Source organism: Photinus pyralis, unplaced genomic scaffold, assembly GCF_008802855.1.
Source record: "Photinus pyralis isolate 1611_PpyrPB1 unplaced genomic scaffold, Ppyr1.3 Ppyr1.4_LG3a, whole genome shotgun sequence".
NCBI lineage: Eukaryota > Metazoa > Arthropoda > Insecta > Coleoptera > Lampyridae > Photinus > Photinus pyralis.
Window position 1 is genome coordinate 5,933,922 of NW_022170509.1, and position 24,488 is coordinate 5,958,409.

Genomic DNA, 24,488 nt, shown 5'->3' on the forward strand with positions numbered 1-24,488 from the left:
GTAATTTTTTCATTTCTGATTATTGGCTTCCCTAATTATTTTAGAGATAAAACGTTTTTTGTAAAGAAAAAAATTTGCGAAATTCTTGACAGAAAAGCCTCCTAGCACATCTAGCTCTCTTCACCGTTTAATGTCTTCGCGCGCTTTTTCGTACTTTTCTTTGTGTTTTTTATTAATAATTCATTTATTATCTAAAGTCACTAAACACAAAGCTCCTTATTCAATTCAATCGGCACGTAAGAATAAGAATGACATTTTATATCCCTTAAGTAGAGGGTAAATCTGTGATATTAATTAATCATTATAAAAATTGCAGTATATATACATGTACACAGATATTTTAACATAGTTATTGATATTTTACTTGTACCTTATGTTCTTTGCATTAACACCAAAAAGAATGCAACGACCGAACTTCTACAATCGCTCATCCTAAATAATAAACGCGCACTAAGCTGCTAGATAGTTTTTTAACTTTGACATTTTTTCTCTGATTTTTATAATAAAACGTATCATAATGATTTCTTGTACACAAAAAGAAAGCCTTTCGAATAATTCAATAAAAATATTGCCTTGTTATTTGAAAAAAAAGTTGTATGGCGTCACGGCGCTAAAGACTAAAGAAAATAAAAAAAGTTTTTTGACAGTTTTACATCATTTATAATGTCTAATGTATATTCGCAAAATTTTAACGAGATCATAGTAACCGTCTTGGCGAAAAAATTTTTTTATGGTTTTAACTTTCACATCTTTTCTGTTTTTTTTTTGTAATAAAACCTGGCATAATATTTGTAGGTTGTACACAGAAAAATAGGGTTCTTCGAATAAAATTTTAGGTTGCTATTTGAAAAAAAAATAGTTCGATGCCGTTGCGGCGCTCCAAAATTTTTTTTCAAAAATCCGGCTCGTTATTTTTCATTTCAGTATGCCTAATATGCATATCCAAAATTTGAACCGCCGTTACCTCGGAAAATTGCCAACCTACGCACTTACGAACGAAGGCACATGTCCAAAAAATAGTGCAATAGCCACCTAGCTCAAGCTAGGAAGCTGAAAATTACGATTCTATGCATACTATTAATAGCTTTTAATTTTTTGAACTTTGAAACCAAGAAATTGGATCACCCAAATCTGGCGCTTTTAAGAAAATCAGTGATGCCATGGCTGTTTGAGATTAAAAAAAGCTGTTACCTATAGTAAGTACGTCCATAATAAACGTCAAACTAATGGCAAATGCAGGCGCTTTTGTTCCATGGCATTATAAACGCGACAGTTTTTAATTTTTAAATTTTTACTGCTCCTGAATTTATAAAATAGGAAACAATAGTATATACGGATTCTTAATTTTTTTCTCTACAAAAAACCTAAATAGACTTTATTTCTAAAATAATTAATAATCGAAAATTAAGAAATGACTATTGAAACCCCTTCTGAATTTCACTAAATATTACGATTCTAAAAGATAAAATTAGATATATGTATCAAATTTATTAACGTGTGTTAAGGGATGATATGCGTAGGTTAAGTTTCAATCAAATAATGGAGTTATTAGCCGAGCGCCCCTAAATTCAAATGTCGTTCCCTCATCGTTTTTGGAATTGTAATGCAAATACAAGATTATGCCTAAGAGAAAATAGAAGAACAAGATACTACATTTAAAAATGGCGAGCAAATAATGGACCGTTCTCATCATATAAGGCAATCATATTTTCGTGGGCCCCGTACCCTTCTTACTCATTTCTCAACACTCCATCCAACCACTACCAACATTACGAAAATATTGCAATTTGTATACCATATACGTTTATAAAGCTGAAACTGTTTAACGATTAACAATATTGTTGCGTGTGGCTAGGTAGACTAAAAAAAGCGTCCCCTTTTAAACATTGGCTTAACCCGGACCACTAAAAGGATTTGTTTAACAAGAAATATGAGGAAACAAACAATAGTTTTGTGGGTACTGACACCAATGAATGGAAAATTGCATCCCATTATACAGGATGTACCTTTATGATAGATAGCCTGATTCCGCATTATTTTCTGAGTAAAAATTTTCCTCTAGGTGACGCCTTCGGGAGGTACAAGCCATCCTAGTTCACATAAGAAACTGCTAATGACTGCAATTATATTGGAGTTTAAGGAGATGCAGAAGTATGTGCATTAATATCCAAAGTGAAAGTAAATGTCCAAGATTATTAATCCTCAGGTTGCATCTCTTTCAGAGCTGGGCAGTATTCGATTTTGTAAATACTTTTTAGTATTCAAATCCTTTAAAGTATTCAAATACTTTGTAATTAAATACTTTTATGGAAGCAGTATTTGTTTTTGTAACTCAAATACTTTCGCAAATACTTAGTATTCGAATACTTCGCAAAGTATTTGGATACGTCGTAAAGTATTCGAATACTTCGCATAGTATTTGAATACTTAACCTTCCTTTTTTACCAAAAATCGACTACTCCAAAATTTCTCGGGAAAACACTTTTTCTTATTAATTTTGGTGCGTAGAGTAGAAACCAATTTCGAAAGAAAATTCAAAGGGCTGTAACTTTTGATCTAATAGCCCAATTTTCAAACTGTTGGAATTTATGGACTCTCGATCGATCTCGATCTCAGACAATTTTTTTCCGGCCTCAAAAAAAGGCAGTACTTTTAAGTTATTCAAATATTTGAGAACAATTTAGAAATGTTTAGGGAAAGTTTCCATTGTCACAAAATCAAATATAAAAATCCGATACATCTGAATACCGAACTCGATAGTCTACGTAACTTAAAAACAATAGGGACCTTTCTTATATCCTTAAGACCATGTGTACCAATTTTCAAAGCGATCGCACGTTTCTAAACAAGTTATCATGCACACGGACAAACGGATGGTCAAAAATGGATCTGTTCCAAAATCGCTAGGATTAATTTCAGAAAGGCGTACGTATCTTGTGCACGACGTACGATCGCTTTGAAAACTGGTACACGTATTCTTAAGGATATAACTGGTATAAGAAAGGTCCTGGTAGGTACCTCCTATATAATAATAATAATACGCTTTTACTCCCCTTAAATTTGTATATAACAATAGAAATATAAAAAAAGCTAACCCCATACAAAGTATAACTTGATTTTTTAAGTAGTAGAATACTTTTGAAAGTATTCGAATACATTCTAAAGTATTTGAATACTTATTTTTTTAAGTATTTGAATACTTTTCAATGTATCTGTACCTAGTATTCGCTTGTGCTGGACGTAAAAGTATTTAGTATTCAAATACCTTTGATTTGTGTAAAGTATTTACTATTTAGTTTTCAAATACTTTTTGAAAGTATTCTGCCCAGCTCTGATCTCTTTGTACATTTTTAAAATGTGGCATCACTGCAATGTATTTTACGTAAAAAATGTGTATAGGAGGCCTTAATCTTACAATTTGCATCAGTCACAAACTGTCATGTTGCCAGATTTAAAAATGTAAAAGTGTTACTATATACCTGAAGGAGTCATCTAGAGGAAAATTTTGATTAGACTTTTTGACAAAAAATAATACGGAATCACTTGGTTAAGAAAGGATACGCCCTGTATAGAGTCTAATATCGAAAAAAATATCCCCAAAATTTTGAACAGAAAACATCCCAATTTTACAACTCGAGTATAAGCGAGATGTTCCATTCTATTAATTTTAATAACTCGAAAATCATAAGAGTACAAAGTTCGTATAGGATTTTTGGAATTTGGTCAATTTGATGTATTTGATTTGATATTTTACTTACCTGAATGTCGCGTTTCATTTCAGGTCTCCATTTGAAACTGGAAACGATCAATCGCGAATGATTTAAACGTAAGTAATAAGCAATATCGGAAATTGTCGAGTCCTCGTAGTTACGCCAAATGTCAAAAACTGCGTTTCGAGCATCGGGAATCGCCCCGTACATGTGGACGCTTTCGCTTCCATCTAAAAACACATGATATTTAAGCAAAGGGTCTAATAAATTAGTCGCTTGTACCCTCTGTCACATTAAGATCAAGTTTGATTAACTTTTCTTTAAAGTTAAGGTAAAACTCTCCAGTGGCGTTGATGTCTTTCCCATGTATTGCCGACAAGTTGGCCGTATAAAGTGGAAACTTCGGAATGTATTTTCCCCATAAATAGGATAAGTCCCTCAAACTTTTTTTCTGTAAATATTGCATCGTTATAACATTGAATTAGTAGCTGTACCCACCTTGAACTCTATTTCTTTGCTCGTAACGTCTATTTTGGCGAAAGCTTCTCTAGACTGCAGAGGTAGATAAGTTCGTTTATAATCGAGGAAATGTTCCGTGCTGTACCAGTTTCGTTTCCAGTAGATATCGCCGTGTGAGTTCAAATGTAATTTGGTGGCTGGGTGTTTACCGTTTATGATGTAAGTGTAATTACTTGCGACATTATTAGAATTGTCCGCCAGTAACACAGACAATTCCAATTTTCTGTTGATATCGACCGAGTAATCAGCGGTAAAACGTAAATCCAGCAGTTTATTATCGCCACTTTCGTATTCTCCCAGTAGCGAAATATTCTAAAACCTTGCCCATGTACTAAACGTTGCAATTCTAAAGCAATACCTTCTGTAAGCTGGGATGTTTAACTTGGAATTGGACTTGCTGCCGATTCAAGGGAGAGAGTGAATCCACTTTCCAATCAAAGGCAGCCTGTATGCATCGTTTTTGTTCATCCCATACTAACGAAAATTCTGATGCTAACTCGTTTTCTGTGATGTTGTACGTGGCAAATGACGTAAAACTTCTCCCAGGATACGAGAGCTTCACTTCCATAAGCTGAGAGCCCAAGTTTTCGTCCTGCAGATTTGAATTTTTAATTACGTTGTCGCGTCGACAATTACTTACCTCTGTTTTATTAAGAATATTTAAATCGTACAAAACCCAAACTGTAGGCGCTAATTCGATCTTTGTGTGTTGCTTGAATTGTTGATCCAGCACCTCGTAATCGCTCCATAGTTTTACAGTATGATTAGAATGGATCGCAGTTATCGTTATTTCTTTTCCTGAGAAAGTCGACTGTAACCCTACATCGAAAGTTACATTAAATCCTGTTCGATTATGTAGATCATACACTTCGAAATGCTTCGAGTCCTAAAAGTGAAAGAGAATAAGGAAGTATTGATTTCGCATAGAAGGGCTTTCTCTTTACTTTTATACTCAGTAAATTTAATGATGAAAGCGTCAATCTCAAAGTTGCTTAATTAAGGGTCTACTGTAAAGTACAGCAGGTATAATATCAGACTAGTTATGTATCGTTATACACAAAAGATTTTTTAAAATAGCTCGTCTTACGGTAATTTGTCACACTGTATCACAAATTTTAATCTTCAAAAATTATGATGAAGGAAGTGGCCTACCACCAACCCTGCTTGTCTTAATCAAGCAGTCTACTTCGGGATAGGGATATGAGGCGCTGGAAGGATCGTGACTAAAGTTGGATAGGAATTACCGTAAAACTTAACTAAAATGGAAACTTTGTTATAAGCTTAAGATATATGCCAAGTAACTGAATAAAGAAAATTAAATTTAATATTGTTAATAACTAAAATGTAAAATAAATCCGATCTTTTTTTTCTGGCCAAGATCTTAAAAAATCATAGCCAATGTAGCGGAGTCTCCTTAAACAGAAATCTGAAAGAAGGCAGGATCTAAATTTAAGTATGAATGTTACCTTGAGTGTAAAGACATATATCTGTTTTAGCATTGCAAGGAAATTATAATTGTTTCATTCTTTATAACCCAAGTTGATCTTTTATTTAACAGTAAGAAAACTAAAAGGGAATTAGCAATACAAAGTAATAATCGCGGATAGAAAAGCAATTTTGTTTCCGATACAAATAGAATAGGATCATAAATACTGCTATACGTATGTATATTCAGAATGAAGTGAGTCATTGTAATTAAAAGGAAAGCGGAGAGTAGTTAAATACGACTGCTCAGTAGCGAGATCGAACTGGCATAAAAGTATTTTGCCTCCAATCTTAAGCCTTCAACAATTCTCACAAAAGGTCGTTACCTTGTTAGCCCTGATGACAGGAGAAAGACTGAGAAACTCGAATTTTGTATGTATTTGTTGGATTCGTTGACACTTTCATTTTGTACATATAAAATGGAACAAGCTAATCTCCCCTTCAAAGTTTTCATATTGAAATGGAGATAACACGAGAGAATGTTACACATTATGTAATTGCATATATAAAGAACTAAAATTATTTGATCTCTTATACTTATCTAATTTCTTTTGTTCGCCGAAAAGTTTTAGCAATTTAGATGCTGATGCAGGTACAAATTGTTTCCACGAGATTTTAGACAAATTTCATTGTTTCACTTTGTTCTCATTAAGGATTATAATTTTAAAGCTTAACGGTACTTACGTTTACAAAAATTTTACTTTAATTTTCAAGACTGTACGATAATGGTGATCTGAACAAAAAATTACTTATTCAGTTTTGAATTGAATTTTAAGTCATATTTTATTTTAATTTCGTTTCACATCACATTCACATCTTTTTGCATAAGTAAAAAATCCAAATGAAAATATATCTATATTGCTCCTCTAGAACAACAATTGGATACAATGAACGCAGAAAACTAGCAGGAAAAACCACCATTATGATACAAGTAGTTTGGCCCGTAACTGGCCCGCAGCCGTACATATTTTCCCTTCAGAATTCAAAATAGCGCTCATGTTATCGAAAATTTAACCGAACTGTAGGTAAGCTTTTCAAAGCTCGCTTTTTAGTAAAAATAGAACTATCCTATCGATTCCCTGCAAATATTAATATTATGTTATTGTAACAGAGATACAACATTTATTTCCAATTTAATTACAATTACCAGTGTACCTAATCGATATTATCCGGTCGCACAAATATAGTGTCGCTGTAATATTTAATAAACGTGTAAACAAATATAGAAAACGAGCTCCTGGGTATGGCTATAGCATGTGCAAAACTAAATTTTGAACGTGGTGGTAGTTTTGCTTTTATTTAAAGTGTTATGTATGAAATATCATTTAATTGCTTCCATAAATAAGAAAGTTTTATTTTTTGGCCTACATTGGCAATTCACGAACTCCGATCAACACATTTGAAAAAAGAATCCACTTGCAAAATTTCATCGTAATCGGTCCATTCGTTTATGAGATATCGTGCTAACGGACGAACGGACAAACAGACGGACAGACAGCGCAAAATTATAAACTCGCTAGGAGCTCGTTAATAAAAGGATTTTCTGCAATTATTAATTGATCGAAAATTAAACTTTTTTCTATATTTTCCGTATATCATTGTCTATACAAAGTTAAATGCATACGCGAATGTTTAACGTCCAATATTTTGAAAACTGAAACAATCAAATTTAAAAAAATTATCGTCCCGAATGAAAACGGCAGACTTTTAAGCGATATGTTACTTCTCTCTAAATCTTTAGATTGGTTTTATAGATGTAGTCACAGTGCTAATGCATAAATAAATTAGTGAGTTCATAACCAAAAATAGTCACGAATTTGTCATTTTTTGGGCAAACATATGGATGAAATCTAAAGCATGGAACAATTGAGTTTAGCCTTTTTTTCAATGAAATTGGCCCATAAGTAACCCTTTTGACATCTGTATTCATTCTGTTCACTTAAAAAGTATCAAATTCTTATCTTGGATGCAGGGGTATTACCTTTCCGGATTGTGAAAAAACGCACATTATTTATTTACAATGGGGATTTATTAAGAGAGTTCTGTAGCGAATATTCCAGAAATCCCGATAAACATCGAGGCGCCATGAAAGGTTAGTCATCGGCGATAAAGGCGAATGTGACGTAATCTTTTCAAAAAACATTGTAAATAAATAAAACCACCTAAATAAATTTACGTTACAGTAACTTGAAACTGATTTAAGGAAGGTATCAGTTACGTAAAAATGTTCAAAAAACCTTAATCTACTTACAGCATAGATTATGTCTTCGTACCCATTTGGTGCGCCATACTTGTATCCGTGTATGTAAGTCACTCCAACTGGTCTGAAACTATTTTCTGCTTCGAAATGTATAACATCCTTGTCGAATCCAGCTCGAGATTCCGACTGTTGATTATACTTTGCGTTTAAAACGTTATTTCCATTATAATCCACCGATGCAGATCCCAAACATACATTGGGTTCTTCCTAAAACAATTAAACATATTACTTATTTATTGATTATTATTACAAAAACCCCCAGAAGGCGACAAAAATACTGTAATCATAGGAACGAGTTTGGTTGTGGCTATTATTAGATCATTTTTTAGATGAAAACCAAAATTGAATAACGAATATTTAGGGTTAACCCATCAAATATTTTTGTTCCTTTGGTGGAATCTGATCTACCAACAGCCCTCCAAGGGTACCTTAAAAATAAAATCTCCTCCCATTTAGAAATTAATTAAGTTTTTAGGAAATTTGTTCTTATATTTTTAACAATCTTGAAATGTGGGGGTTGTAACTTGTGTAGTACGTCAAATATTTATTTTTGTATTTAAATAATGTAGCATCAATCCTATAAGAGCACCCTAGAAGTAAAATCGATCCCCATTTTGGAAGTACGTGATTTTTTAGAAAACTCGCTCTTACATTTTTAATAATCTGCAGGGTAGGGATTGTAACTTTAGTAGTACATTAAATACATCTGTTGCTATGGTGGAGTGTGTTTAAATGATCTACCAGCAGCCTTCTAAGGGAACCTTAAGAATAAAATCCCCTTCTACTTGGAAATTAACTACGTTTTTAGACAACCTGCTACATTGCCAGATCTTTTTCTATGGGGCTACTTGAAGTCGAAGGCTTATATCAGCAAGCCAAGGACCCTGGACTTTAAGGTCAACATGCCCCAAGAAATAGCTGCCATATCGACGGACATAATGGCAGATCTGAAGGAAATGTCAAAAAACGGTCACATTCCCCCCGCCAAGCTCAGGGTGATGTAATCAAGTTTCATTAAATTAAATTATGATTTTTTTACGTGAGCAGGAGAAAAGTGTCTTTTTTAATAAATAAATGGCCAACCTTGGGCCTTTGGGATAGCCCCACGCCATATTTTCGCAAAGGGCCGAACAAGTAAAAAAAACTGAATAAAAAATTAGAGATAGTAAGTACTTGGAAAACACAATTTCTCTTAGCTAACTTCAAGCATTCAGTAGTACATTGTGTAACCATAAATAGTATGGTGGCTCTTACTTACCATATATTCATAATCTACTCTTGCCAAATGTTTCGTACTCAATGGGATCTCGATTTTTATAACTCCGGTAGTATTTCGATCCAGTGCAGACCTGCCGAGGACGGTAGTACGTTTTCCGTCTATAATAAGGGTATTGTTGGGCCACGAGAGTTCTATAAATCGATTGTAAACCATGCTAAAGAAAGGGGCTTTTAAAAATAGTACAAACGACACTTTATACTTACCCGCTTGTTTCCGCGCTAAATTTGGTATTCACAAATTCGTATTTTTTAAATGGAGTGACCAAGTCTACCGTTCCTGCCATATTTGCAAACTCGCGGAAATTGACCTGAGCTTTCATAACTGGTCGGCTTTCTGGATAGTGCACATGCAATCTGTATAGGGAAGAACAAATTAATGGGTCTTAAAAAAACGGACGATATGACTTTTTTTGGGGAATCGAGTTAATCTGCGAGTAAAAAAATGGTAGGTTTGCAATACAGAGAAATAATGTAGTAAAAATACAACGGTAGGACTCATATGCGGAGCTTATTTTGTTATGAGTTAAATGTACGTTCAATTAACATTCCCTCGGGCCACGACGTTACATGGTTAATGGAGAAAATTAACCAGATTTTGTTAGGTTTCCGTTAGCTGGCACGTATTTGCCTTGTAGAGAGTTGAAGTCAATCAACAACAGCAAACGGGAGTAAAATTAAAATATTTTTTAGCCAAATTTTCCTTTGTTGCTGAGAAATTAACTTACGTTACGTTTTTGGACATTTGCAGATTATTCAAAATTGCATCCACTACAACTGTATCCTCTGCTTCGTATGTAGGAGAACGCATCCTGTAATGAACGTTAACAACGTCATCAATGTGCAACCAATCGAAATAGTTTTCCAGGCGATTACGATTAAATTCGACGTTCACATTTCCATTTAGTTTGGTGGCGCAGTAGTCAATCTAAAAAAAATTAACGAAAACAAATAAATAACCGAAAAGCAGCTTACAAACCTTTCCTGTCGACAGATAGCTTTTATTTGAATTAGGGGAAGAGTAAGTTAGCAAATAATTGAGGTTTGTCCAATCTTTGTTACTATTAAACTTCCCGGCGACCTTGTGTTCACTAGACTTGGGCAATTTTACGTTAGCTTTCAGATTTATATCCTGCATGGATAACACTGACAATGTCGCATCCGAACTGACGCTAAAATCAAATGAGATTACTAATAAAATTGAAGAATTAAATTGCATTTACTTCCATATGTCGTTAATTGCAGCGTAACCACCAAGCCGTAAACCAGTCAATGAAGGCGTGGGATTAATATAGTACACTTCAAAACTTGTGCTTTCTGCAGTATTGGGCGTTGTGTAATTGTTGATAAACTTAATTTGCATATTTTCCATTATTATCCAAGACCACTCGCCTTCTATACTTCCAACAGCATCGCTTGTCTGATACATAACTTGTAAATTGCGCTTAACATCCAACTTGCTGTAAATAACAAACATGATTTTAAAATGAATATTTCCATTACGCAGTGTTAATAGGTCGTTTCCGTAACCCTAACAACTTCTGGTGTAGTCAGTAATTAGTTGTAGTACTGCAAAAGCATTGTTCGAGCATATCGAAATTTTTCCCTGAACAATTTTAGAACCCCGCGATGCTCGAAGTTAATTTTGCTCATTTTCGACATCAAGCTGCCGTACAGATTAATCACGTCAAAGTAGAGAGACATTTAGTATTATATTGATAAGCGGCTGTAATGGCATAAATTGTTTGTCGATATATTCGACAAATTCATTTCATCATTCATATGCGCCCAGCAACATCGCTCATAAAGGTTATTTAATTAAGGACAGTTAAGTATTTTAGGGTTATACTGCGCATTAATTAGTTTGGCATTTTTGAAGCGTTACATATTAACAAATTATTATGCATACAGTGTGACACTATCTGATTCACGATTAACGTAGAACGTAAAAACAATATATCGCATTTGCGAAGTTATTAAGTTTTTTAAAGAAAAACTATAAAGTGACGAGTTGATTGAATTAGTTTGTTAATCATTTTATTATTTACTTGATGTTGCTAGTTCATAACTAGCTAATCCTGAAACTTTTTTTATCGCAAAATATCGAACTCTGTTGCTGCTTGGCAGACATGGTTCCAAAAAGGTTATGAACAGTGCGACGTGTACATTGTAAATTTTTAAAGTGTTCAATCTGCCATCAGACGGCAATAAATGATTGAAGCATATACGTATGGATCTCGTTAACTTTTGTACTCCGAATTACCTTTAATTTTATTCAATAATATATACTTACACAACTTTTACCATGCGTAATTTTCATGAGGTTTTGCAACAAAGTCTAATTAATCATCAGAACACCAGAACGATTGCCTAAAGAGAGGCATTTCGGTTGAATGTGTAAATTAATTTTAATGGCTGGAACTTGTTTGAAACTCATCATCGCCCCCTTCACTTCTATTTTATACTTCGGTAATTTACTGGCGGTTAGGTGTACATTTTGTTACATGAGCCCGTTCAGAGACTATGATCCTTGTATTTTTGTGCATGGGTAGTTTCGAGTTAAATTCAAACTTTAAGGGAAATACTGATGGGTTATTGCTGGGTGGTATACACCCTCACCGCCTTTAACGTAATTTTCCGGAAATAGTCTTCTTTCCGTGGATATTTCATAGATATACTAGCTAAAGATTGTTTAAGCTACAAAGCTAAACTAAAAAAATGTATTAATTTCAGTTCCCTGCTACTCATTTTTTATAATCACGTAGAACTTATTATTTTATGGTCACTTTGTCCTTAAATCCTTATTTTCGGTCTCTAAGAACCTATACACGAATATAAAACGTGTTAACATTACGCTTTTATCTAAGGTCGTACGGCTTTGAGGCCACCACTTAGGGATAGAGACCATGGAAAACCGAAAGCAACAAAATAACTTCATATTTTCGATTTGGCTAATCCTTTTAATGAGTACAAAGGAATAATACATAATTTACCTACCTGTATTGTACTTTAAGGTGCGGGTTTTCCAAATGTTCAAATGGTGTCTGAGCATCTAGGGCCAGGCTTTTCACGTTAAGGGTGTTTCTTATTTGCGAGTCGACAATAAAAGCCGAATAACGCGTGTTAGATGTGGTAACCTGCAAATAGTGATCACAGAATGAACTAAATGGTAAAAAGTAGTAGAACGCACTTCTAAGTGTATGTTACATTCTTCTTTAACGTCCGATCTAATGTTCGCATATAAATTAATGAAGGTCGCATCTTGGCTTAACTTTACATTGAACGAGATATCGTTTGTTAAAGTTCGATTAGCTTGATATTGTATAAGGAAAGGTACCGCTCCGTCTTGCGGTTTAATATGAATCACAGCTCCCTTGGGCCAGCGATCCTGAAATACTTCCACAGAACCGCTTACTTGATACACTTTGTCATTTGTCTTAACGACACCTTGGATTAAATTATCATCAGATAATTGTCCCTGAATTGTTATTAATCGGCTAAAACAAACAAAACACGATTTAAAGGCACGATATTTCCGTGTGAACAGTACAGGATACATATCAATTTTTTACGTTTAGTTTTCAAACAAAAATATATACGAAATAACGGACAGACTGCAATCGGATTGGAATGGTTTTGTATCGAAATGAAAGGCTGTTGAACTATGCTGTTTAGGTATACGAAAATATTTAAGAGCCTGGAGGATGCATGGGTTGAGCCTAAATACGACGTGGTTTCTGTTATCAATTGTAAGTTACCTTTCTTTGCCAAATTGGGATTGAACAGTCGATATTAGTTGATTGTTTTGAACGGTTAAATTTCCAACCATATTTATTGGTCGAAGGTCCACTTTGAATTTTCCATTTCCTTCTCCTTTAGTAAAAGCCCAAGATGTTTCAATGTCCGCTTTTTCCATTCCTCTTATAGGCGTCTCCAGTAGCAATTTTCCTTTAAAGTTTGTAAGACTGATATACTTCCAAATAGTTAATAAATGCACCTGTTGGAAGAACTTGACGTAGTTAATAAGAGTGAATTGGATAGATCTTACTTTACTAGGCGTTTCCCTCTTCATGTCAAAATTCAGTACCACCTTATTTTCCGGCTTCGAAAATTCTCGTTTGAAATCAAATTTTGTTTCTGGTATATAAATATTGGGTGTTGTGACGTGCAGTATCCCATTAATATCCCATTTCGTTGGTTCCAACTAAAATAATTGGGAACCTTTTTAAAGAATTACCGATTTACTAACTTCACCATTTGGTGCAAGAGTCAATCCACAATATTGATCAAAATTATAAAATTCTTACCTTTGCTCTTGCGTTAACCGTCACGTCTGTACTCTTTGTAACTAGATCAGTGGTAACAGTATAAACGTCAACGTCTTTCTCAAAATAAGTTCGTAAATCAATCTTCTCAACGCTTTCGTATGGTGAGTGTAAGTGAAAGGTGATATTGTGAAGAATTGAGTCGTCTCCGTCTTCAAAAATGTACAAAACAGACGTTCCCATCTAAAACAAACTTATTAGCAGTCTTGCATCGAAATAATTGGTTACATACGGACACAACGTCGCTTCGATTTTGGTAATCAAAATTCAGACCAAACCCAATTTGGTATCCTATTACAATATCTAAGTCCACAATAAATGTAACCTCCTTGTAAGCAGTGTATGGTGTGCTGACGTAGAGTTTGTTGTTTATATTTAGGATATCCTGCAGTTTTTTTTATCAGCACCGTTTTATTTAATTGGTGTCTTACCATGAAATCAAATTCGTTTTTGAATTCGACAAATCCCTCGCGTAGCGACACTGTCCCCAGAAGAACATAAAGGTTGCCCATTTGGTCGATGTCGAAACTGCAATTAACAGTGGGATAGACAATTGAATCAATTTCTATAAAACCATTCCAGTTAATTGGGTTCTCTATTTCCTCGTAGTCCTCGTCGCTATCATCACCGCCAAAATTTTGATTATAAATTGCTTGCGTTTGTATTCCCATTTCGTTTAGTATTTTTGGTTTGGGTTGAGCAAGAAGTGATAATCCCACCTGTACAGAAATTAAGTAACCGGCTCCATAAAAATTAGTTTTCACTAGTAATACTTGTTTGTTAGTAAACCAATTTTTTCAAAAAATGCTGCTCAATCTTGTGATCCGTTAACTGAAATAGTGCACAATTAGAGGTAAACTATGCCCTGTATTTTGCGCTCGCTTTACTACAAATTCTCAAAAGTGCTGTTATTTCATCTGCCTTATGCTATGATTTACCACGCGCTGGATGAGCTCGAGTATGCAAAAGCACCACCTTTTGCCAATTCATAAAGGACGATTTTAAAGATATTTCTTTGCATTTTATTTTTATCACTAAATAATTTCTGTTTTAATTTCATTTAACAACCTTTAGTTATATTTAATTATTAAAAAAAAAAACTAAAAATTCCCACTAAAATAATCATCAAAATAGATATAACATGCGCTCAATCAGCTTACTCCCGCAGGAGGAGGAGGGGGTATAAAACAAAATTGGACCAATGGGAGTTCGAGCAACATCCGAATTATTAATCTACAAGCTTTTCTGAACTTAAATCAATTGGCAGGATTTTGCATACTCAACTTGTAACGAGAGCAATTATTTGCGTTAATTTTTTTGCGATTTATTTTATTAAAATCTACGGAACGAACAATTTCTAAGTTTAAAAAGACTCAGGGTCTAAGGAACATTCAACCAAACAAATATTCCTTATGTCAACTTATTTTGTTCACTGTAATACCCTGAACTTTTTTAGTCATCGTCGTCAGGTCATCAATGAGTTAATTGTTCTAAATTGTAGCTGTCGCCTCATTGTCTTTTCGACCATTCAAGTAGGCGTCCGGAAGTAAACGAGCTTATAAAAAAACAGTTAAGTAATTTTAAAAGCGACCCTTAGTGTCCCTTTGTGCCCAGTGGAAAAATTATATAAATATATAAAAAAGGGATTAAGTGGTGTAAAGTTACTGTAAAATAGCCCAGTGTGGGAGTTGGAAAAAAAATGTAATCGTACCGAGTTCTGCTCGAACAGACCACAAGTCCGTTCTTGTAAATAAACGCGTTCATCAGCGAATTCTTGAAAAAATTCTACCGCGTATTAGGGCAGTGTAATAAAGTAAAAGGAGTTGGATTTATTTCATGTGCAACCCGAAATTACAACAAAGAAAACTGTTAGTAAACCCAGAGAATGTTCAAGTTCGTGTCGCCAAGATAAAGATAATCAGTGTAAAAGTTTACCTAACAGATTTCATAAAAGTTAAATCCAATTTCAAAAACAGCTCATTTAAACTGAGTGTTTACCACCCCTCATTTCGCCACCAAAATTGTACTGGCCAACAGAAGATTTAGCATCGGGAGCCAGCCTGTATTTCCCCATCACTCATCAAAAATTTCAGTCCAAAAAGTCACTTTTTGAAGGTTATTTCAAGTCGCCGGGTTTTAGGAATACGTTCCAGTTGAAAATACCTGTTAACTACCCCAGATTGCTGATTCAACATGGTTAACCGTAACAATTCCCGACTTTCCACATCGAAGAAAAAATTATAAATAAAGAGGTTACAATTCATGGTCATCTGTGACTTAATTTGGCAACATAGTGCAACGTTAAGGTGTATTTGAAGTGTAAATGCAGTTCTGTAAATTTGGAAAAATTTAAATTCAAACCATTAAGCCATTTAGAACTAGAAAAAGAGACGGTCACCTCAAAATAAATTTTAACTATACAAATCTATGTCAGGTAGAAATTTAGGGAATAGAAAATAATGTCCTAAACGGAAATGCATTCTTAAATCGCCCTTAATATATTTTTTTTCAATACGCAGCGATTTCGGTGTTATCACTTGTGCTGGACAGCCAAACAACCCACTTGTAGCCTAATTTCAGATAGAGGAAGCAGTTTAGTTGATTGTGTAAACCAGGAGAGTAAAAAAAGGTAACGTTTAATATAACCGTAAGAACTAGTCGGAGGCATTATTATAAAAAACAAAATAAATTGTCAAGTGTCAACCACTTTTTTGCAAGCGAAATACCGGTGCAAAGTCCATCCAGCTCTCGGTCTTATTTTGCAATCTGTCTGAAAGATTATCAAATTTCGTATTAGATTGATCTAAAAAATAATTTAAAAATGTGTCATGCCCAAAGTAAAAATTGTATTATTTTATGTCTTGCGCTGGCAGTTTGCCACGGATTCCTTGACAAGAGTCACTGTCGCAAAAATTTGGAGGCAAATCGTTTTGAAACACCAGAAGTCTAAATTCACCTCTAGCCATCACTGAATCATCTCCAAAAGCTGTCTCTACGGTCTTAGAGCAGAATAATTCGGATGTAAAAGATCTGGGAAACCGCACCTGGGTTAATGAATATTGAATTGCCTATCAACCTTAAGAAGGAAGCAGCAATAATAAGAAATAATTAATTAAATTAATACTTCTGTTACTAATCATTATTACTGGCGGCTGTATTAATAAATTCGTTTAAAGCTACAAAGGTTACAGTACCAATTCGTACACTGAATAGACGGTACGGATTAACTAAACAAAAGTTTCAGGTGCCCAAGACATTAGTAAAAGCGTACAAATTGAATTTTAGTACATTATATACTAAAGTTAGATAAAAAGGGAGAGGTTATAATCATTTACGCACCCTTTTTTCGGCCAACTTAACAGAAACTTCGAAGTCTAAACCTTCTTTGAATATAAGTTTAGCAACAATTCCGTTCTGTTTGTATCCTTCAATAGGAGTGTAAATCTGATATGAGTATTCAAAATCTGTAACGTTCGTGTAGTGCGAAACTCCCGTAAATCCGGCGAGTAACGAGTTCCATCCAACCCTAAAGTCGACCTAAAATGCAACGAGTGAGACAAACGAATTTGTATAAAACGCCAAAAGATTATACTTCTTCCGCTTTGAGTTTTCCCAAAATTAAAATCATTTGCAGAAATTCCAGCGGTGTGGCCGCATAAAGCTTTACGTCGAAGTTTTGCAGACTTTCAATGTTCAGCTTTATTTCAACTCCCATTGCACCGGCAGGGTATTGAATTAAAGCGATTGCTTGTCTTTTTTCCTCCTGAAATCCAAAATTTCCGGTGACCTTTTTCAAGTTCTGATTGGGGGTAGTTATGTTAAACTCAAACATGTTATCCGAAAATTTGTGGTAGTATCCTAAAAGAAAATCGCGCGTTTTCTCTCGTTTAAGTCGGCATAAACTTACCTTCCACGCTTGTCGTATATTTTCTGTGATCAAGATCTAACTCGGCTACACCTCGTAAATATTTTTTGTTTGTGACATATATTTTACTAACGAGCAATCCTTTGTTATACCCAACAAAGGAGCTTACTAAAGAAACTGTTCCAGTTAAATTCTTCATGTTCTTACTTTCGTTAATAAACCAAGAGCTTTTTAGGGTAATTGCTTTTTTGGGGTTTAGCTAAAATGATCTATAAATGACACATTGAGCCGTTGTAAATTTACCATCAAATTGAGGTGCGTGTCCATTTTGGACACATCCTGATTGTGCTTTAAGCTCAGGGTAACTGAAGGGAAGTCTTGCACTGTACTAATCACTGAACTTGAAAATTCATATCTGGTGTTGGTGTTTGTTTTTTCATAGTCTCTAAACACTTCAGCGGAAATGCGATTATTATTATTCCAATTAATACTGCTGTTCAAACTATACATGTTGTTCTTCTGGTTATATCTGCGGAATATAGAACTAAATGAAAGAAGTTAACATTAATATTTGTGCCTACCTTGTATGAAGTGAACATTTCTTCCAATCTTCCAGTGGAGTAACTAACTGCGAATTCATTAAAAGTACTGTTTCGGCCTCATTTGAGAATTCCGTGTTTAATGTAAACGACAAAACGTCCGTTGGACTCCACGCCAAATATGTTTGTGTAAAAAACTGACCGCCTAGTGCAAATGGTAATTATCAACTTTGCTGGAAAGTAATCTTCATCTTACTCTTTATGTGCAAATTAAAAATGCCATTAACAGCTCGCCCAGGGTAGGAGATTATCAAGTTTCCTCCATAGTTATATAATTCCGGATTTTTAAACTCAATTGTTACGATGAGCTTTTGATTGGGGTCGCGATTCGCATCCCATTTGATTTCAAATCCTGCCGTTTTGTGCAATTCCTTATTATCGCACCATAGTTCTACGTACACATCCCGAAATCTTAAAACATAGACTTAACATCATGGTTTTCTTATACACCACCTCACCGATCTAAGTGAAATTCTAGCAACACTTGCTTTCGCTCTCTCAAGTTAACGGAGCTAGTCACCGAGTAAATTTGCTTATTGTATTTGAGTCTTGCTTGAGTAGAAATATCCAGCAGGGACGACATTACGTGTTTGTAAAACAGTGCGTAATCTTCACCGCCTTGGTTTGCCTGAACAGCGAAATCTCATAAATCGTGAATGCTGAAACCATTATCTGCTTACCCTTATCTGGATTTTGAATTCGATATCGTCTTGATAAAGCTGCGCGTCTGTTTCTAAATCAGCGAAACTTGCCGATTTTATTATGGTTTTCAGATGATGGTTAGATGCCGTTAGTGTACTTCTGTCTTGGTACATTCCTCGAATATTTGCACTATGTCCACTGAACCAAGAGAGATCTAGCGTAATCTGTTGATCAGATCATGGCAAAATTGAGCAAATTTGCAATTATAAATTTATTACAAGCATTGAAAATCACCCTCACGCTAATTAAATCTCCAGAGGTCAAAGAAAAACCTTTCCCCAATCAAATTGCATCTCCACCGCGGTGTAATTAGAAACGCTCTGTTATGAAATGTTTAAATTGTGATATTTGAAGTTAGTTAAAACCGCCTGCTGTGTAGCCATTTTGTTATTTCAGCATCAGAGGCTGAACAGTTAATTTAATATTACTGTAGGATAGACAATACCAAAGTTTATTCTTGCTGTCAATCAAAAATATAGATTCTGTTTAAAGAATCTACTAGCGACCCTCCAATTGCCACATAAAACAAAATCCCTTCCCGTTATAGAAATTCGCATTTACTCTAAGTAGCAATATAGCAATTGCGGGGATTTCGATGTATATGATAGATAATTCTTAAATGATGTAGGTACAGACAACCTTCTACTGGTAAAAATAATATCCCTGTCCGTTTAGAAATTTCGGAATTTTTAAGAAAGTTAAAAATATTCAATTGCGAGGGTGCACCGCGAACATTTTTGTTTCTTTGATAGATTATGTTTAAAAGATCCACAAGCAACCCTTTGATCGTCCCATAAAAATCCCTTTCCGTTTTGAAATGTGATTTTTTACAAAATTTCTCTTAAGTACATAGGAGTATTTCATTGCGGGGGTTGTAACTTTTGTTGTACATACAATATTTTTGTTTCTTGATCTGCATGCAATCTTATAATTGCCACACAACAATTAAATTACTTTCTGTTCAGAATTTTCGTGATTTAAAAAAAATTCGCTCTTATCTGCATAACATTCCCTTGCTGGGGTTGTAAGTTGCAACACATTTAGAAAACATATTCGAACCGGAAAAACATCCTGCTGAAGCACAGTTTTATGCAGGCATAGACGCCGAAATACACCTGTATCCCACCCCCTCTAAAACTAAGCAAAATCAAATAAAACTTACATCGCCAAGTGAAATTCAGGAACTCATAAAAGAACTCCCAACAAAAAAATCACCCGGACACGACCTGATTCCCAACATAGTACTGAAAAACCTTAGTGATAAACTAATAGCAAACCTTGTAACAATATTTAATGCATGCATTTCAACAGGATACTTCCCAACAACATGGAAAAAAGCAGAAATAATCTTAATTCATAAACCAGGAAAAAATAAAAGTGACTCCTACAGACCTATTAGTTTATTGCCCACAATCTCAAAAATACTCGAAAAAATTATAAAAATTCGACTACACCAATTTGTAGAACAGAAAGAGATAATCCCGCATCATCAATTTGGGTTTAAACCTAGGCACTCGACCTTACATCAATTACTACGCATCAATGAAGTGGTTATTAACGGATTTGAGAACAAGTTACACACGTGCATATTGTTTTTAGATTTCGCACGGGCTTTTGATAAAGTCTGGATTAATGGATTGCTATACAAACTTAAACAAAAGAAAATTCCCGGATATTTACTAAAAGTTATACACTCATTTCTACATAATAGAACCTTTTACGCCAGAATCAACGCCACATACCTACTCAGACGTAAAACCGATCAAGGGTGGAGTCCCGCAAGGCTCAGTCCTAGCACCCATGCTGTTTAACCTATACACGGCAGACATACCCACCCCGCAATCTAGTAACCTAGCCATGTTTGCAGACGATACAATACTTCTAACACAACACAATGAAATATTAACTGCCGCTGCTCAACTACAACTATCAATAGACGAGCTTTTAAGTTGGCTACGCAAATGGTGCTTGACATTAAATACCACCAAATGCATAAGCAAAATCTTTACCTTACGGCGACCGCTAAACCCACCTAACATAGTCATCGATAATGTCTCAATACCGTGGAACCCACCTGATCAAGCTGTTCGATACCTGGGACTACACCTTGATAGACGCCTCACCTGGGGATACCACATTAATAATAAACTAAATGAAGCCTACGCACGACTGTCATTATTATATCCAATACTCAACAGAAAATCATCCCTACGTATTAAATGTAGCAAACTGATTTACTTGGCTATTCTACGACCCATTATTACTTACGGCTGTGTCGTATGAGGCGTTGCATCTAAAACCCACATCGGTAAATTGCAAACTTTTCAAAATAAAGTTCTACGGATAATAACAAACTCACCTTGGTTCATGAGAAACAGTCAGATACTCCGGGAACTGGAAATCCCTCTAATCGAACAATATATTAAACAAAGTGCAAATAAGTTCTTTCTCAACCTACCGGAGTGCGCGAGTGCAGTACACTATAACCTCGGTATCAAGTCAGAACGCACTAGACTTAAAAAAAGACTTCCGCAAGATGTGCTATTATCTTAGGATAACGTCCTTGTTACCTAGTTAATTTAGTTACGTATCTAAGGCTACAACTAATTAATAACTAACATCTAAACTATGAATAACATGTAATATGTCGAACTAGTTAGAATTATTAAATAATAAAAAACTTGTACACAACAAATTTGTGTTTATTTAATAGATTATCCTTAAATGATCGACAAACAACCCTCTAATTGCCATATCAAAAAATAAAATTTCGTTCCCGTTTTGAGATTTTGGAATTTTTAGCGCATTTTTGGAAAAAAATATGCTATTATATTCGTTATGTGCAGGCTCTAGTCTGTTTTGAGTTAGATTACTTGTGATATCGATAATTTAAGAAAATAATTTCGATATGGTTTTCGGAGGTGTTATAATTTTACCGTTAGATAGCGCTAACAACTTAATTACTAGCGCATTTTTGAAAAAGAAATAGCTAGAGACTTCAAAGTTTCACTAAAACCTTTCTGATGTAGTGTAGTTGTGCAGGCTCTAGTCTATTTTGAGTTAGATTCCTTGTGAGATCGATATTTGAAGGAAATACTTTCGATATGCTTTCGGAGGTGCTATAATTATACCATTAGATAGCGATACCAGTATAACAACTTAATTATTAGCGCATTTAAAAAAAATACGCTATTATATTGGTTATGACCGGCTTGCTGGCTGAGATCTCAGCAATTACAATTACTAGAGACTTTAAATTTTCACTAAAAGCTTTCTGTTATGTAGTATATTTTGAGTTAGGTTACTCGTGAGATAGATAATTTTAAACTTTGCTAATGCATTGCATTACCAAAAATGCGCTTTCATCATGCATATGGTGATTTACGACTTGTTTAACATAGCAATATTCAATTACGGGGGTTGTAACCTTTGTTGTACAATAATTTTTTTTCCTTCTTTGATAGATTATGCTTACGTGATCCAATGTGACCCTCTAATAGCCACATAAAAATAAAATTTCGTTCCCGTTTTGAAATTTCGGAATTGTTCAAAAATCCGCCCTTAAGTACATAGCAATATTCAATTACGGGGGTTCCAACTTTTGTTGTACAAGAAAATGATTTACTTCTTTGATAGATTATGCTTATGTGATCTACATTCGACCCCCTAATAGCCACAAAAAAATAAAATTTCGTTCCCGTTTTGAAATTTCTCAATTTAAAAAAAAATCCGCTCAATATTCAATTACGGGGGTTGGAACCTTTGTTGTACAATAAAATTTGTTCCTTCTTTGATAAATTATGCTTACGTGATCCACATGCGATCCTCTAATAACCACATAAATATAAAATTTCGTTCTCGTTTTGAAATTTCGGAATTTTTAAAAAAATCCGCTCTCAAGTACATAGCAATATTCAATTACGGGGGTTGTAACTTTTGTTGTGCAATAAAATGGTTTACTTCTTTGATAGATTATGCTTATGTGATCTACATTCGATCCTCTAATAGCCACATAAAAATAAAATTTCGTTTCCGTTTTGAAATTTCCCAATTTAAAGAAAAATCCGCTCAATATTCAATTACGGGGGTTGTAACCATTGTTGTACAATAAAATTTGTTCCTTCTTTGATAGATTATGATTACGTAATCTAAGGCGACCCTCTAATAACCACATAAAAATAAAATTTCGTTCCCATTTTGAAATTACAGAATTTTTAATAAAATCCGGTACATAGCAATATTCAATTAAGGGGGTTGTAACTTTTGATATACAACACAAATTTCTCATTTTTTTTATTGATGGATTTTATAAGTGATCTACATGAGTAGTAAACGTGCAGCCCTCCTCATCCTTCTGACGTTACATTACGTGGCCTGACGCCACATTACGTGGCTATGGTGGTCAATTTGAATTTTTGAATTTCCGGATGTCGGTCATTCTGTCGCGGTAAGTTTCAATTTGTGCGGGAAATTTGAATTTTTGAATTTGCGGATGTTCGCCATTTTGTAGCGGTAAATTTGAATTTGTGCGGGGAATCTGAATTTTTTACTGTAATTGGCTGTGCCATTTTCAATCATCGTGAGGGGTGTTTTTTGTACCAGTGGCAATAGGTCGTTAACTGGTCGGCCATTTTTTCCGATAGTACCGAAGCATCCGAAAATTCAAAAATTCAAATCTCCCACACAAACTCAAACTTGCCGCGAAAAAATTGTAACTTTTATTGTACAGGGTGTCCCACTAATAATGGCCACAGATCATATCTATGGAACCGTTGATTGCACAGCTTCGGGAAAAATAAAAGAGGCCAAGAGAAATCGCTGGAAATTATTTTCTAGTTTCTAGCTGTGCCGCTAGAGGTCGTACGATTTATGGTTGACTTTTTTCCTAAAATATACCCAACAAGCATGCATAAAAAAATACATGCATCGCAATCTTGTTTCAATTTTGCATCATTATGATGCAGCACATTATTGCTCTGGTTCATAAAATATAAAGGGTGGGGGAAGGGGAACATCTCTTTGATAAATTAAATGCAACTTCGGACATAATACGTGTTGCTGGAAAGAGCTTTCTTTATGGAATCAGAGTTTACATGAATAGAGTCTTTTTAGTAATTGTGATGATTGGTAGAGGGCGCGATGTGACATTAAAATTTTTCCCAAAGCTGTGCATTTAACGGTTCCATAGATACCTGTGATCTATATTAATGGGACACCCTGCGTTTCTTTAATAGGTTATGCTTAATTGATCCACAAAAAATACTCCAATGCTGCATAAAAAAATCTCTTCCCAATTTGAAATTGCTTTCATTTGCGGGAGTTGTAACTTTGTATTTGGGGGGGGGGGGGGGGTTATGCAGTTTGTGTTTATAAAGATCTACATGCAACGTTGCATATGCCACCTTGCAATCTTGAAATTTGATATTCTTAATGAAAATTCTCTTCTTCCCTTTTTAACCATGTCAAACTCAATAAGGCATTCATTTAACGAAAAAATAATAGCATATTTTAGATCGTTGAAAACAAATGAGAACCTTTCCTCTGAATACCCAATAAAAATCTAATATTGCACCCTTTTGATTGAGAACACCTGGTATACCCATTACCCAACCCTTGTGGCGTTGGTTTCGAAAAATTAAATGAAGAACGAATATTTAAAAAAATTTCTCGTGCACTTTGGCTTGGTAAACCTTACTGATTTTGATTGGTATTAGGTTTTTCAAAATTCAGGTATCTACTATTGATTGG

General features: G+C 34.6%; 1 protein-coding gene across 2 annotated transcripts in view; it reads right to left on the minus strand.

Annotated features, from left to right (window-relative positions):
- The window catches only part of LOC116165586, a 59,925-nt gene that overhangs the window by 22,137 nt on the left and 13,300 nt on the right, over positions 1–24,488 (minus strand). For both annotated transcript variants that reach the window (XM_031480149.1, XM_031480148.1), the window contains 26 exons: positions 18,719–18,904; positions 18,497–18,666; positions 18,235–18,449; positions 18,021–18,183; positions 17,743–17,968; positions 17,482–17,698; positions 17,167–17,432; positions 16,914–17,111; positions 14,006–14,293; positions 13,807–13,959; positions 13,557–13,757; positions 13,298–13,453; positions 13,008–13,246; positions 12,440–12,746; positions 12,247–12,386; positions 10,473–10,709; positions 10,229–10,421; positions 9,978–10,177; positions 9,457–9,606; positions 9,233–9,407; positions 7,966–8,181; positions 4,870–5,115; positions 4,588–4,821; positions 4,209–4,541; positions 3,993–4,161; positions 3,759–3,940 (listed from right to left, as the gene is read on the minus strand). In XM_031480149.1, coding sequence (XP_031336009.1) covers positions 3,759–3,940; positions 3,993–4,161; positions 4,209–4,541; positions 4,588–4,821; positions 4,870–5,115; positions 7,966–8,181; positions 9,233–9,407; positions 9,457–9,606; positions 9,978–10,177; positions 10,229–10,421; positions 10,473–10,709; positions 12,247–12,386; positions 12,440–12,746; positions 13,008–13,246; positions 13,298–13,453; positions 13,557–13,757; positions 13,807–13,959; positions 14,006–14,293; positions 16,914–17,111; positions 17,167–17,432; positions 17,482–17,698; positions 17,743–17,968; positions 18,021–18,183; positions 18,235–18,449; positions 18,497–18,666; positions 18,719–18,904 — 5,460 coding nt within the window. The remainder of the gene's footprint in view (positions 1–3,758; positions 3,941–3,992; positions 4,162–4,208; positions 4,542–4,587; positions 4,822–4,869; positions 5,116–7,965; positions 8,182–9,232; positions 9,408–9,456; positions 9,607–9,977; positions 10,178–10,228; positions 10,422–10,472; positions 10,710–12,246; positions 12,387–12,439; positions 12,747–13,007; positions 13,247–13,297; positions 13,454–13,556; positions 13,758–13,806; positions 13,960–14,005; positions 14,294–16,913; positions 17,112–17,166; positions 17,433–17,481; positions 17,699–17,742; positions 17,969–18,020; positions 18,184–18,234; positions 18,450–18,496; positions 18,667–18,718; positions 18,905–24,488) is intronic.